Source organism: Xiphophorus hellerii, chromosome 20 (genome assembly GCF_003331165.1).
Source record: "Xiphophorus hellerii strain 12219 chromosome 20, Xiphophorus_hellerii-4.1, whole genome shotgun sequence".
In the NCBI taxonomy this organism is placed as follows: Eukaryota; Metazoa; Chordata; class Actinopteri; order Cyprinodontiformes; family Poeciliidae; genus Xiphophorus; species Xiphophorus hellerii.
This window is the reverse complement of record NC_045691.1, coordinates 28,185,832-28,200,887: the sequence shown is the minus strand read 5'-3', so window position 1 is coordinate 28,200,887 and position 15,056 is coordinate 28,185,832. Positions and strand designations below refer to the sequence as shown.

At 39.8% G+C, this 15,056-nt stretch overlaps 1 protein-coding gene across 1 annotated transcript in view; it reads right to left on the bottom strand.

Moving 5' to 3' along the window:
- The window catches only part of adamts9 (ADAM metallopeptidase with thrombospondin type 1 motif, 9), a 56,219-nt gene that overhangs the window by 12,449 nt on the left and 28,714 nt on the right, over nt 1-15,056 (bottom strand). The window contains 6 exon segments of the mRNA XM_032550139.1: nt 1,339-1,500; nt 1,502-1,516; nt 4,444-4,614; nt 10,784-10,960; nt 11,052-11,213; nt 12,961-13,209. Of these exon segments, the coding sequence (XP_032406030.1) occupies nt 1,339-1,500; nt 1,502-1,516; nt 4,444-4,614; nt 10,784-10,960; nt 11,052-11,213; nt 12,961-13,209 (936 nt within the window).

The window sequence follows — 15,056 nt, the reverse complement described above, 5'->3', positions numbered from 1 at the left end:
GAGCGCCTTGTGCTTGGTTACTTCTTGCTTGTTGCTCTTTGGTCAGTGTCCATAGTTGAGCGCTGTTTACTGTCAATGCGTTGCCTCGATTGCTATGTTTAATGGTGCAGACAGTGGTGATTTCTGACATGGGCAAATGCCCAGGGCGTTATCTTTTTAGATAAGCAGAACAAAGAGTTTGTTAATATTGGTTACATTTATTTCAGCTCTAAGTATTTAATATCTAGGTGTTTTAATGGGAATGTGAATCTTTCAGATCAATTTGATTAGCAATTTTGATCATATTTCACATTTTACCGTGTCATGTAGCGCAGGGCGCTGGTCTTGGTCTTGACTCGGTCTCGACTTCCCTCTGTCTTGGTCTCAGGTTAGGTGGTCTTGACTACAACACTGAGTTGGCCCCACCTTCCTGATCCTACCTAAAGCAAGAAGTCTATAAAACAATAACCCAATCTTCTCCATTTATACCCCGACCTTTTACCCAACACCCACTGGAAATAGGTGCAAAGGAAAGTAGGAAGGATGGACAGATGGTTGGATGAGCCAACTGTGCCATTTTAAGTAAATATAAAGTGCAGAGTATGTCTTGAGAATGGAAGTAGTTTGCATTGTTGAACTTTAAGTTGCCTAATGCAAGTATTTATTTCAAAAGTTAAATGTTGTAAAAAAAGAAAGTGAGGTTTGGAAATGTATGTTTCCCGAACCCAAATGTCAGTTATTCAAACTTATGTCATTTAAAAGTAAGCAAATTTATAAATTTTTGTCTGATTATGTCCTTTGTAAAATAAATCAGCTCTAATAGTCAAACAATTGATTTAATCATATACTGTTTCATTTGTACAGAAGTGATTTTTAAAGTGGGTACTTTTTGCTCCAACTTGAATAATGCTATTTTGAAGCAATGCCACCATTCATTCACCTGGGTTTCAGTAAAAATAATTGTTTTAATAATGACCCCACTCGCAGCCCATATCACTCCAACTTACAACCTCTTCCAGCTAGCTTTGTAGCTCTGTGACGTATTTCTAAACTTGGGAAAGATTAAATGTTTTCCCTCAATGTATTTTGGGACTCGGTGTTCCGTCTCTCTTTTTTTTTGGTTTTTTTTTGAGAGGTAGAAGAAAAAAACCAAAACCCACTGGGGGCTTCGGTGCCTCTACCCTCCCCTTTTGTCTTTCTCTCTCTGGCCTTCTGACAACACAGTGGGAGCCTCCGACGGGAGCAGCGACTCAACTTCAGTACATTCATCCAGCGCCAGGTAAGGCAGCGCGGCCACGCTGCATGTTTTGACTTACAGACTGGATTATTTAAAACCTGCAGGCATTCGCTCCGACTTACCGCCTGCCAGTCCCCTTCTCTCCAGCGGTAGCGAGCGGGACAGTCTGCGACGCGGCAGCTCTGGCTGGACGGCGGACGAGAGCGCTGGGCACAGCCGGTCTCCGCGGGGCTACGGCGGTCTCCAACCTGACAGAAAACCTCCCTCCGCTGAACTCCGTCACCTGCATGAGGCTGAACACTGAAAGCAGGAGAGGTAAAAACCTAAGCCACTAGAAGTATTTCATTAACTGTAGGAACAATGGGGTTCAATTTCACTCGGTATCTATGGCGACAAACAAAACCTCTTGAGTTTTTCTTTCAAGCTAATTAGGGTTAGCTCTGGTTTATTTTAAATATTAACGTTGAATGCGTAACTCTTTTCCAAATATCTTTGTTTTTACATTTTGAAAAAGAAAATGGTAATCTATAAGATGAACCCTCTACATCAGCATTTAAATGCAACTTTATTACACTTTTGATAGGTTTTGCTTTTTAACCATAGAATTGTGTATCTTGTAATTCAGTGTTGTATGGGTTCTTTGAATTTTTTTGCTATTCATTAACTTATTCATATTGTGCCATTTCTATGAAAAGACAGAATTTTTACTCTGTCTAGTTTTGCGAGCTTATAATAGATATAATTTATATAATTCTAACAGAGATAAATAATGGTGTCATCTGTATTTAAACGTGTTCTTTTTTCCAGCTATAAAGCTTGTTTTTGGAGCGTAATACACATTTCGCTTTCCACATATATTAATACTAAATGGAGTGAATTTATATAGCACCTGTCTTGTCATACTGACCAGACTTAAGCACTGACCACTCAAAGCACTTTACACTAGAGCCCCGGTCGCATTCATGTGTACGCCTTCATACACCAACATGCAGATGTTGGGCAACAATCATTACAGAAATAAAAGGTGAAAGCCTTATCACTGCATGGGTCAACACAGTACATGTAGTGTCTCACAAGTCATATTAAAGGGGTGGTGTTGGGTATTTTCCAGGCGCATAATGCCATTCTATAGCAAAATAAGGTAACTATGTAGCCTTTAGTTGTTATAAAAATGCTCTATATATATCAAACAAAACTTAAAGGAAATTTGACTATGCCTTGAAATTTGCCTCTTGCCCTAAGAAGCTCCTGCTCTTTCCAACACTCCGCCTTTAGGCCGTCACAACAACGCTCCTTCGTTATGCCATTTACAATCATTGGACTGAGAAGTGGTTAGTATGACGCAGTTCCATAAGGTGTTTGCTTATTGCTGCTGCTGAGTGAGAGAGGCCTGGGAGAGGAGTGGTACTCTATGAGGCGAAAGCTCGGCTAGAGACTGCAGCGCCAAGGAGGAGCTTGTGGAAATAGGCGGGGATTGGTGAGAGCAAGCGTTTAGGCACCCCTGAATGGCTGCCATGAGATATTCAAGGTTTTCTAAAACATGTATGAAAGAATCAAAAGCAGCACTCCTTTATAGCATGATGTAAAGCACAAAAAGTCAATTTTACATAATACCCCACTATAAAATTTCAAACATCAGTTTATTTTATTTCAATTTTATATGTTTTTTTCTTTTCTTTTTACAAAATACCTGAAAGGTTTGATGTGCCTTTGTTTTCACTCCCCCTTGTTCAGTGTGTAGAACCAGTTTTTGCTGGAATTAGCTGTGTCTGTAAACATCAATATTCAGGTATTTCCACAGATTCTTAGTTGGGATTCTGGTACTGGAAAATGCTTTGAACTAAACTATTCCATTGTAGTTCTGGTTGTGTGTTCAGGGTTGTCGCTCTACTGGGGGACAAACCTTTACACTAGCTACTTTAAAGTCTTTTGAAGCTTCCAACAGGTTTTCACTCAATATTTTAATGTACGTAGCTCCATCTATCTTCACATCAATTCTAACTAGTTTAACAAATTCCTACTGATTCTAGACGAAGCTCTGTGAAATGTTCAAAACTTGGATATTGTTTTGTAAGCTTGAATTGCTTAAAACCTCCTTACAACTCCCCAGCTCCCTCCCCTGACCTGCATGCTATGTTCCCCCAGTCTCCATGATGCTCCTCTCTAATCTCCCCTAACAAACCTCTGGGGCCTTGTCTCAGAGATTTGGATTAAATTACACACAGATGGGCAAAATTTCAACATAAGTTGGAACGGTTGACTTGTTACAATGTTTTACTTTATTTTAAATTTAGGGTTAAACAGCGAGGGGGTTGAATGTTTTGCAAAAGAAATAAAAAAAAGTAGTACAATTTTCCTTCCTTTTCAAAATTACATGCTATACTTTGTGTTGGTCTGTCACATGCAATCCCAATGAAATCTCTTGAACTTTGTGTTTATGACATGTCAAAAGATGAAAAGGTTAGCACAAATACTTTTTGCAAGACACCGCATTCGCCTTCCAGCGCTTTGATTGCTCCCATTTACTCCGGGCATGCGTGCTGCTCCACAGCTGTTTTGAGGAGAAGCACATCCTCTCTTGACGTGTGCACAGCACTTGTGTCACCGCCTTGAGCGATGGAGTGAATTCAGAGGGAGAGGGGGGAAGGAGGAAAATGGGCGGGAAAAAAAGAAGAAAAAGAGAGAGAGAGATGGAACAAGCACAATGCAGACACCCATGTGCAATCTGTTAGTTTGTCTGGGAATGTCACGTGAGAGAATGGCCTCTTGTAGAAACGCTGAAATAAAAACACAACATGTGGTTTCCATTGCAGAGGCACAGGCTACAGTGAGGCAGAGGATAAAAGGGACAGAGAGGAAAGGAAGGTGAGGGGCAGAGGAAGAGAAAATACAGAGAAGGGTAGATTTACTTTGGCTGGACTTGAGATCAAAGAGCCTGCACTTCCCTCCAGCTGTTCAACTATCTGCGCTAAAGTGTCACAGCCTTGGTCTTCAACCCCTCCGTTTGCCTCTGCCCTCGGCCCACCACGCTGTGATCTGCGAAGGCACCCTGTCCTAGTTAGTGGTTGTGTTTAAACGCTGTCAGGTTCCGCCGCACATGTTTCACACACTCGCAGACGGAGTTGCAAAGAGGCTGGTAGGCATTAAAAGTGTAAAAGAGCAAAGGGGAACGAGGAGGGGCTGACATGTCTGGCAGCGTGAGAACCAAAGAGAGTCGGGCTTCGTACCTCTCCCCAGCCGCCAGTCTTCCACTTGGGGCACCTTCCGCCTCGGCATCGCCTCTGCTTGCTGGGTTTGGGTGACGAGTGACGGCAGTTTTCATCCTGGATGGAGCGGCCGGACCCGGTCACGCAGCTCACCTTGCGGGATTTCACACCTCTTCCACAGGAGGCCGAGCACTGCAACAGGTGGAGGAGGAGAGCAATGGAAATCAGAAGTTATTCTTTGTGTTTAACCCAATAATAAACACAAAACTAATGGAGATCTCAGGATCAACAGAATAAATAGGTTACACTTTTTTTTTTATTGATTAAGGGGAAAAAACAAGTAAAAAGGAAAGTCCAGTGCCGACACGTGCCCGGTTCACCCGGTAGCAGTTTTTTCACGTCCGGGTTCACCGAGTTATCGAAGGTCTAACTCGGTGTGACAGGCAGAGGCACACACACACACACCACACACACACCGTAGGGTTACAGGAGGGATTGGAGCTGGGATCGACTGTGCTCGGAAAACCTGAAAGGGGGCGTTTCACATCGCGGATGGATAAAAAGCGACAGGCTCAGGGTTGAACGGGTGCACAGCTCAGAGTGCAGCTCTGTCCAGACTGGACCGTACTGGACGGGGAACTCACCACAACCTCTCACCTCGTTCAAGAAGGAGGAGGAAAGGTAGGACAATTTTGAGGGGTAAAATAAAAATTAAAAAAAAACATTGAAACTTTTTTGTCGTCTGAAGATAAAAAAAATAATTGTATTGTGCTATGTTTGTTCAAATTTAGTGCAACTTTATCGGTAGACTTGAATCATTCGACTGATGAAATGATCAGTTGTTTTTTCATTGAATAAAGACATACAACATGTGCAATAAGTAGATTGTTTTAAAGGTGCACTTCAACTTTAATAAAAATGTTTTTGACTGTGTGGCTTACGTCTTTTGTGTGTGTGTGTGTGTGTGTGTGTGACAACAACTTTTAGTAAATGGCAGTGCAGAGTAAAAGGACTGTTTTGTTTTTGCTGTCTTCTAAAGTTAAAATATGAAATGGTCCACATTAATAAAACCCAGAGGTTCCAGTTTTAGACTTAGCAGCACATTTCTTTGCAATCAATGTCAAGACGTGAAATTTATCCTTTTTGTCAGAATTTAACAGAAAAAATAGGGAATAGGGTTTTAGAGAGGATTTAGCTCATCAAGTTATTCACAGCCCACTTCATACCATCGAGGCTGGGATTCTGTTCAGACGTGACGTCACGCCTTTCACTTTTCCTTTTTTGCAATTGTGCAAACGGAACCAGTTCATTAGGCTTCTGTTCTAATGAACCGGGTAACAACCTGCTACATTTCTTGTCTTTCATATTTCTATTCAGAAAACTTGATCAAATATGATCCGGTAACAATAATTCTACATTTCTTGTTAAATTAGCAGACTTCTGCATATGATGAAAGAACAATGATCTAAGAAGGGGACCGAAGTCAGTTAACGGTGACCTTTGACACTGCCCTTATTCCAGTCACTTTCACAGGCTCACGCTGAGGTCCGAGTCACCAGTACACAGCAGACCAGAATAATGAGGCCTAGCGAGTTCAAAGCCACGCTTGCGCCACAATGCATCATAGAAAAAGCGTCGGTGCGGCCCTTTGAGTGACTGAGCGCAGTAAATGAGTTATGAAGTGTGACGAAGCAGGACAGAGATTCATCTGGATGGAAGTGGTTTTCAACACCTGATGTAGATGTAAATGTGAAGAAGAAAAATGAAAGAAATGAGAGCGTCAAGTTGAGTTCAGCCGTGTGTGAATTTTCATTTTCAGTGCTTTGCAGAATTTTGGCTTCTCCTATTTTGTAGTTTAGTTTTGATCTGGAGAAGTTTTGTTTCATGGAACGTTTGAGGTACGTCAACAATTTAATTCTAGACTTGTAGCTTAAAAGAAATAATTCAGGACTTTTGAGGTGAGGTTCTGTTAAAAAGTTGTAGGCAGTTAAATTATTCGCTCTAGTCAACTGAGCAGTACAAATCCAGATTAACTGAACCTGGAGGGTGAAGCAATCCAAGAGGGGTCTAAGAGAACTTTAAACATAAAATTGGTTAATTTAAATACTATTTGACTCTTAAGCCATCAAAAAGTTTGCATTGGGCACTTTAGTTACACAGTAGTCAGTTATTATTTTTACAGGAAAAGTAGATGAAAGCGGGCTGATTTTCTGGGGTGAGACATACTGAGAATTGTTCATTTATAGTCTTTACAGGTGCTAAACGAAAAAGCACCATAGCAGTTTAAATTAATGTTGGTTTACTGGTTGTGTTGATTTCAACACTACCAGTTTTCTATTGAATTACCTTGACTGGTAACTCCGTGTTGTAGACCATTGGTGATGGGCTGTTTAATAATAGTTTGTTTTTGTGTAATTATTTGCCCAATGCAAACATGACAACAGGTTAAATATTGTCAAACTGTTATGGCATAAACTGTTGACACTTTGGAGATTGGATTTACTTTGTTCTCGGCTCCTCTCAGATTATCCACTAGCTACAGCTTTCTGGACCACCTAATCTGGATTTACACTACATGGCGACACTAAGAATGTTATTTACCACAGGTAGGACATTAACTGCTTATTACCTCTAACCAAAACCTCACTAACGATCCCGTATCATCCCTTTAGTCCACGTTTCCAATTCAATTGTCTTTCAGTTACCGTTGCTCACTGTACATGATAAGAGATTTATTGTTTATTCAAATAAGAATGAAATAAAACGCCTTGAATAGTAGTACCTCTACTTCACTTTAATCATGACCTTTTCTGGAAATGCACAGAAATCCAACAAAAACCATAAAAAATTAAATACTGACAGCATGATAATAAAGGAACAATAAATACAAGTAATTACATAAATATACAGAAAATAAATTTGCAACAGACTAATACTGCCATTTGCGAATACGAGACATTAAATACACTTATTTTAAGAGCCTGTTAATTTTGGGTTTTAGTAGTGCTATTTGCACCAAGTGCCGGACTACAAACCAAACTGCACAGATGGAAAAATTTAATGGGGAACATTAAAAATCCACTGCGATTTGTTAGTAATTCTGCCTAGATGTTGACTTTTTGCCTCTTAGCAATCACACATGGGAGTCATTGAAACAAATAGTTCTCATTAGCAAATGATTGTAAAAAAAAAAAACTACTCACAGCTGTGTTAACAGGCCCTTAAAATAAAGTGGGATGTCAGTACAGACATTTATGGCCAGGAGTCAACCAGGTGGGCTGTAAGCAAAGTTTGTCCCTAACCACAAATCCTGGACAGTTACCATTCCCCTCCAAAACAGAAAGTTAGCAAAATCAAAGTGAAATATGAAGAAAACCTTTTAGATCTGTGTGTAGGGCCATCACATGCATTGGATAGCCCCAACAATGAATCCTTAATCTTAGCGAGCCATGTTCGCTCCGGTGCGAGGGATGACAAAGATGGTGCACAGAAAGCAATCTCTGTCTACCTCAAGACTGAGGTAGACACATTAGATCGGCTCACAGTAGGAGCTCTGGATATAAAACACCAATAGCCACCCCTGTGGTCACAGGAATCACATGTTTTGAAGCACAACATTTAGCAATCCGTTCCAAATGGTTTAGCCACATACCGTGTTTGACTGACAATTAATGGCAACATGGCAATGTTCAATCGAAACTGTGAAACAATTCAAACTGACTACTCTTTGCATTTAGCTGTCAGTGCATAGACTGCACCTGGAAAGAAACAAAAATACAGAACAGGCAGCATCAAACATCATTGCACCACAAGAAGAACCAAACAAAGAAAAAAAGTGATGGTTTCCATAACTTATCCCTTATTTGGCAAAAAAGCACCAAGGAAGAATACTCTATCATTGTCTGATGGCTAGTTGAGTCGTGTCGCGTTTTAAGTGAGGTATTATGAGGTGTAACACAGGATAATACATTTTGAATTTCCTGGTACTTACTGTACAACGCAAACATCAACTAAAATATATATAAAACACTTGCATCAGGCAAGGGGAAATATCTTTCAAAAAGTAAAAAAATTGGCCACACTAAGAAAGCCTGGAATACAAAGGTTCTAATAATTTCCAGAAACTCAGTGAGACACATTATTTTACAGTCCTTGCACAGCAGTTGTTGTTTGTTGTAAAGCACTGATACGGAATATTTTAGGCACTTCAGAGTTGACGAGAACTTAAAGGGACATATTTTTTCAAGTTTAGTTGTGTGAAGCAGTTATGAACAGTCAGTGTGTTACTGAAGTAGACAGTAGTCTCAAGAATCCCAGTATAGAGGATGAAAGTGAAATTCTCATAGGGAGAATCAAGCTAAGCCACACCCAGTTTTGAAAACACACCAGTAGCGTCAGTGTGTTGTTTCCATCAAACAACCCACATTAGCTAAAACTAGCTAGCAGTGGGTGCTTCAAGGCGTGGAACCCACTAGTTCTTTTCTAACCCATCCTATTCAGGCGTATCGACGATACAAAAAAAATGACAGCTGTAGTCTAGTCATCTGTTCAGTCTCGGCATACGTCAACACGACTGGATCTAAGGCTTATTAAAGGTGAAAGTTAACGCACGTTCAATTGTTAGCTGTGGCGCTCTCGATGAGCATTCCCCTTAAATTACTGAAGGCTTTACTCGTACTTAAAATAAACACTAGATTACCTGTATTTACACTTAGTCCTTGCAACAAAATTCAGTGTACGTTGTGGGGTTTTTTTTTTTTTCCAAACTAACAACCGTAATGTTATTCCGCTAACTGCATGTTGAAATGGAACAATATATAGTTACAAATCTTTTGTCAGAGGCAGCTTCCTGTACCTAATCCAAAGATTACAATGCACACAGTATAAATTAGAGATTACAAAAAGTAAAGCGGTCTTTCTGCAGAGCTGAAGGTATGTGTAGCCCATCTCTCAGATTTTAAGAAATTCAAATTAAGCTAGCTGCTAGGTTTAGGGGGGGCATTCCATTGCTATACGGCCAACATGTAAATGAGCTACTGCTAAAAACGTCATCTGCAGAAATAGCAAATACTAAATTAGATGTTCTTATACTTTATTACTTTTGCTGGAAAAAAAACCTTTTTTAAAAAAAATTTTATAAGCCATCAATCACTTGTTTATATTAATGGCTAGCCAACAAGAACAACAGTTAAGAAAACAGTGCCAATGGGAATGTCCTAATCTGATCTAAAATATCAAGTCAACGTCCAGATCAAGTCGTTTGAATGATGTGTATTAAAGAATCAAACTAGATTCTGTTTTCTATCTTTGTTATTGGCCGACGAATAGAAAATAAGAGCACTTTGTGTTTAACTTGCCTTACATGATGACATTTTGCTCTTGAATGTTTGGTTTTCTTGAGTATTTAAGCTTATTGTCCCATGAGAACTTCTCCACGTTCCTCTAAACTATGTTGGCTCTGACTGTCCTCTGCTGCAGATGCAGGTGTTGAGAATCATTACATACAGATCCATTTATAATAACCAACTCAGCAGAAGATACGGACATAAACTGTAAAATAAAGTGCCTTGTTATGATTAGTAACTTTGCTATAAACCCTCATGTGCCTTAAGACAAACTGAATTTTTAAAAACAACAGCCATTTAAAAAAAAGAGGTTGATAAAACAAATAGTACACAAAGAGTTTAACCCACTTGATATCCTATGTTTGGTTCTGCGGATAACACTCACTAAATAACTCTTACAGCTGTGTATTGTAACGCCCCATGCTGGAGGATTATGAACCATTCTTTGGATAATAAAGAATAGGCATCTATGGTGTTTTCCTGATATACAAAATTGGTCATCAGTATTTGCATATGAACAGTGATTGGCTGAATGTATGTATACAAAGAGTCCTTCAATTATTGAAGTTAATAGTATTTCCATAAGTTAAAAAGAAACAAAAATAAATTATCTTTAAACCAATATTTTACCCCACCATCTTTGTGAAACAAATTGATCCTGATGTTTTAAACTAAAAGCTCAGAGTTTTTAGTAATGTAGGAAATGCTTTCTCGTTCATACGGTCGCAGCTGTCTCCGAAGCGTGTCGTTTCAGGGTTTTTTTTGGCATGTTGCTTGTGAGGATGTCTCGTCGTTTAAGTGCCTTAGAAGTAACGTTCTAAATGTTTTTGAAGAAATGCCAAGCAATCAACAGAGAGGAATCCAGAAATGGACTCATAAAAAAAATAAAAAAAATCCTAATATCTCTGTGGCAGCAGCACCACAGTCATTCTGCCTCTTTAGGATTATTGTTTGAGGAAAAAAAACATGGACATTTTAAAAGATGTGAGTATTTTTTTTTTTTTTTATGAGCGTACCGAGCTCCATGGGTCTGTGCTCCAGTGAGGACTAGAAGGACACGGCTGAGTATTGCACTGCTCCCGATCTGGTGGCTTGTCATGGATCTCACAGCTCAGATCGTTGAAGCGTTCTCCGTTGGGACGCTGGCACGCCACCAGCCTCGTTTTTATCCCACCGCCACAAGGTTTAGTGCACTGAAGACAACACAAACGGGAGGTTTTATAATCCAAGGACGACAAAGTTTCTAGTTTATCTAAGCTTTAGTAATATGAAGCGTCGCCTCACCTCGCCCCAGTTGCCGTAGACCCATTGGGGACACGGGCCTGACTCACAGGATCGTTGCTCAGTGGGTCGGTTGCGGTCCTCGCAGCTGTTGGCAGGGTAACCGTTCTCATCCTGGCACACAACGACTCGGCGTTGGAAACCTCCAGCACATGTGCTAGAGCACTGTGGTCAACAGAGAAAAGGTACTGTACTCAGTCAAAGGTATTCCCAGGAATAATGTTCAATGAAATGACTTACATCATCCGCTTTACTGGACGTTTTGCTATTTATTCGGTAAATATGAATAAGTTGGATCTTTACACAGTGTTTCATTTAGCTCTGAAGTCAAAACTTGGATATGGAATAACATCAAATGCAAAGTAAGCATGCTGCTGGTCCCAAATTCGACAACAGATAGAATTTGGCTAATTACTAGTAGCGATAAAAGTTATAGTGGTGTTTTTGTACTGTAAAACACAGCAACATGTTGCCTACGGGTCACTTATAATTGGCCGGTGGAAAATTTTATGAGCTACAAAAATAGCAAATTAACTGTTTTTCTACTTCAACTACAGTTAAGTTTTATACAAAAGGCAGAGAAACTGTGGGAAATAAAGATTAAAACTAAACATAACCATTTTCCAGTTCCAATAAGGAAAACGTTTGGAATTTGGTAATTATTTTGCCGATAGATCAGGCTAACCGCTAGCAAGCTGACAACGGTGCACTTCTTTGAATTGTAAACATTCAGAAACTGTAGCAACACCTTCACTTAGAAGGATTGTGTAGTACTGCGTGCATTTAGTCCTTTTTAGTTTTGATTACAAATAGGGCTCATTATGCTAGGTGGCCATATTGGAATTTGAGTTCAGGAGAGCCTCTAACCCTCAAATCCAGAGTTTCAACTTCTTGGAGCTTCTATAATGAGTCTCACTGCTTCAGAGTTTGAAAAGTGATACTTTTCATTTAACGCTAATAAAGGCAATTGTGCAATATAGTCAAATACCCATCATCATATACAGTACATGGAAATCACAAGAATCACCTGTGATAGTAAATCTATGTGTACACAAATAACATGAGCACACAAAACAACCAGAGTAAAAACCAACTCAGGTCTGCCGTCACAGTATTTCTGGTGCTACGTCGAAATTAAAACAGAGGAAGGAACACTCACCCAAAATAGCTTCACTTCCCCCAATTATTTCTCTTAAAAACGTTACATAAAGGCAGGAGATCTGCAAACTTTCAGAACTGGAAAAGTTTCCTTAATGTTGATTGTTTCTTAGTGGCCATTTAGATTTTATAGTAAGTATTTATATCCTGTATATATCCCCAGGAAAAAAGATACATGAAAAATACTGCAATAAATGCATCTATACAAAATAATATGCAAAATGGGATAAAAATCCCACTTTAATAATTAATTATTTAAAAAATTCTGGTGCCACACATGTTGGTAGCCATGCTTGCCAGGAGTTTGTATGACCCACTTTTTTCCAGGAGGACAGCACTGTCTATTAATAACATTTAAAAATTGTAAATAAAAAAAATGGATGTATGGGACTTTCTGGGTCGCCAGAGTTTTTATACAGAGGTAAGGTTTTGGGAATCAGAAGGGCATAGAAATGATTTCATGTAAAGTATAATTTCCGTTGAAAGTCTTTGATTACCTTTAAAATAGTTTTAATTTAAAGGATATGAAATTTTAAACACAAACATTAAAAATTTGACACCGTTGGTGTAATAAAAAAAAAGCTATTCAGTCACAATGGCACTATGGTAAAGATGAGATTTTTCGTACATTTTTGGAAGAATGAAAGAATTCCACATTTTTAAGCATTTTCACGTCTTAAAACAAATATTGTTAATGGCGCTACATTTGCAAAGTCACTTAGTAATTTTTAAATCAGTATGTAAAATGCCTCACCGCTCCCCACGGTCCAGTCCGCCACTGGTGGGAGTGGCCGCGGGCCACGTTGCTCCTGGTAATGGTGTTCGGTGAGGACGGCAAAGGCAGGGACTCGCTGGGACGGGACGGGCACTGAGACAAGGCGCAGTCCTGCTCTGTGGCTGGACGATCGTCTGGATCGCACTCGTTCGCATTCACCTCTTGGTCGCTGAAGCTGACGCACACCACCTCTCTTGTCGTCTTCCCTTGGCCGCACGTCACAGAGCACTGAGTGAAACACAAACGTGCGGTGTTAGTCGACGTATTTGAGATCAAACGCCGTTTACTCATGGTTTGAGTTCAAAGATCTGGAGGACATGAAAGACCTCGTCCCTGGTTTGAACTCTGTTTGTCTCACAATGATTGGGAGGGAAAAAAAAAGATCCAAATGGCTGCAGCTCCTTCTTACAACCATTTCTAAATCTCAGGATCTTGAGGCACAGTTTATTTCTTCCTGTGTTGCTTGCAAACAGTATGGCTTTCCTGTCACCATTTAATGTAGAGCACAAAACCACATCTGATGCAGTTCACTAATACTTTATGTATCCCAAAAGGAAAGTAAATGCTGACATAACTCATATATCATCCAAGTATCTTCAAAGAGTCACTGTGGGAAGGAAGGAGTTCCAGTAGTGGGCAGTCCTGCAACGTGTCCTGACTGAAGACACAGTCGCTGTACGGCGTAACGTGCTAAGCTCAAAATTTAGGCAGCAGAGACAATATTTCATAGAAACATGTCCTAGGTGGCACAATCATCTGTTGGAAGCTACTGCTAACCTCATTTGCTTTTGTCTGACCGTATGGTTAGGGAGAAACGTGTGTATTGGAGATATCATCCCATCATGACTAATGGAAGCGATGGTTTGAAGTCTCTCCTTCTTCTGCTCTGAATCCAGGAAGGCCTCCAGTTTCAACTCATAGTTCAGGGATTAGTTTGGCTTGGGAATGCTAATCAGCTGCTCCCAGGAGACGCAGCATAAAAACTGTCCAAAATAAATAAATAATAATCATTTTTAAAAAGTAGAACCAAAAATCTTTCCAGCTGCACATCATCCATGAACCAGGGAGAATAATGGTCCAAAAACATATAAATAAATAAAAACAATGCCTCAACCAAAATAATTATGAACAAAAGACTCCAATGTGCTGCCATTATGAGCAGCGCAATTCTGCAATATATATATATATATATATATATATATATATATACACGCCTTTGACCCTGGATGTGAATGGAACATCTGAATTCAATTTGGAATTTTTAGTTGAATAGAGTGAATTCTTTACCCAGCTTGTAAAATGAAAAAGCCAAACCATTTGCATAAAAACTCGATTAGTGTCTGTTTTTGAAAGAAAAACCTGAAGAAGGTATGTTTCAGGTTAAACAAAAATGACAGGTCTGATCTTTCACCAGGAATACTGCTTCTCTCTAAGATAGTCCAGTTTTCCCCCCAGTGTATTATAAGCCTGGCAGACCACCAGGCTTTTCTTGTGACCCCACCAGGCTAAGCATAGCTTATGTTTAAAATGTTTGCATTTGTATGGCTTTATGTTCAGGTATTAATCTTCCAATCTCTTAATAACATAATTATCAAGCAATATTTCAAAATTTTCTGTCAACTTTTAACATTTTCTTTTAACTCCAAAACACGACGGACCACTGGATGAATAACTGCCCTGGCGCCCAACCACCGGGCAAGTTTTCTGGGGGGAAACCTTGTAGTCCTTACATAAAGCCATCTGCTAAAGTTTATACATTTATGTCACAATATTTCTCCTGACATAGCATACTGTAGGATAGCTTTCCTTGAATGCACCTGGTGTTTGTCGCATATCAACTATTGCAGAATATAGTGCGAAGTACTCTGGCGAGACGAAAGGAGCTTTTTACAGGGTTATGCGCCTCTGTGCACAATGTGTGTGTATGTGAGCGTGTGACTATCTATAGAACAGCAGATCTGCTTTGGCCTCAAGATGAACTGTTTCCTTTCAGATGGCCACTGGGTATTTTTGGCTCGGTGATATGAGCGGGTGGATGTGGGGGTGCATTTGTGTGCGCGGTGCACAGTGACCGG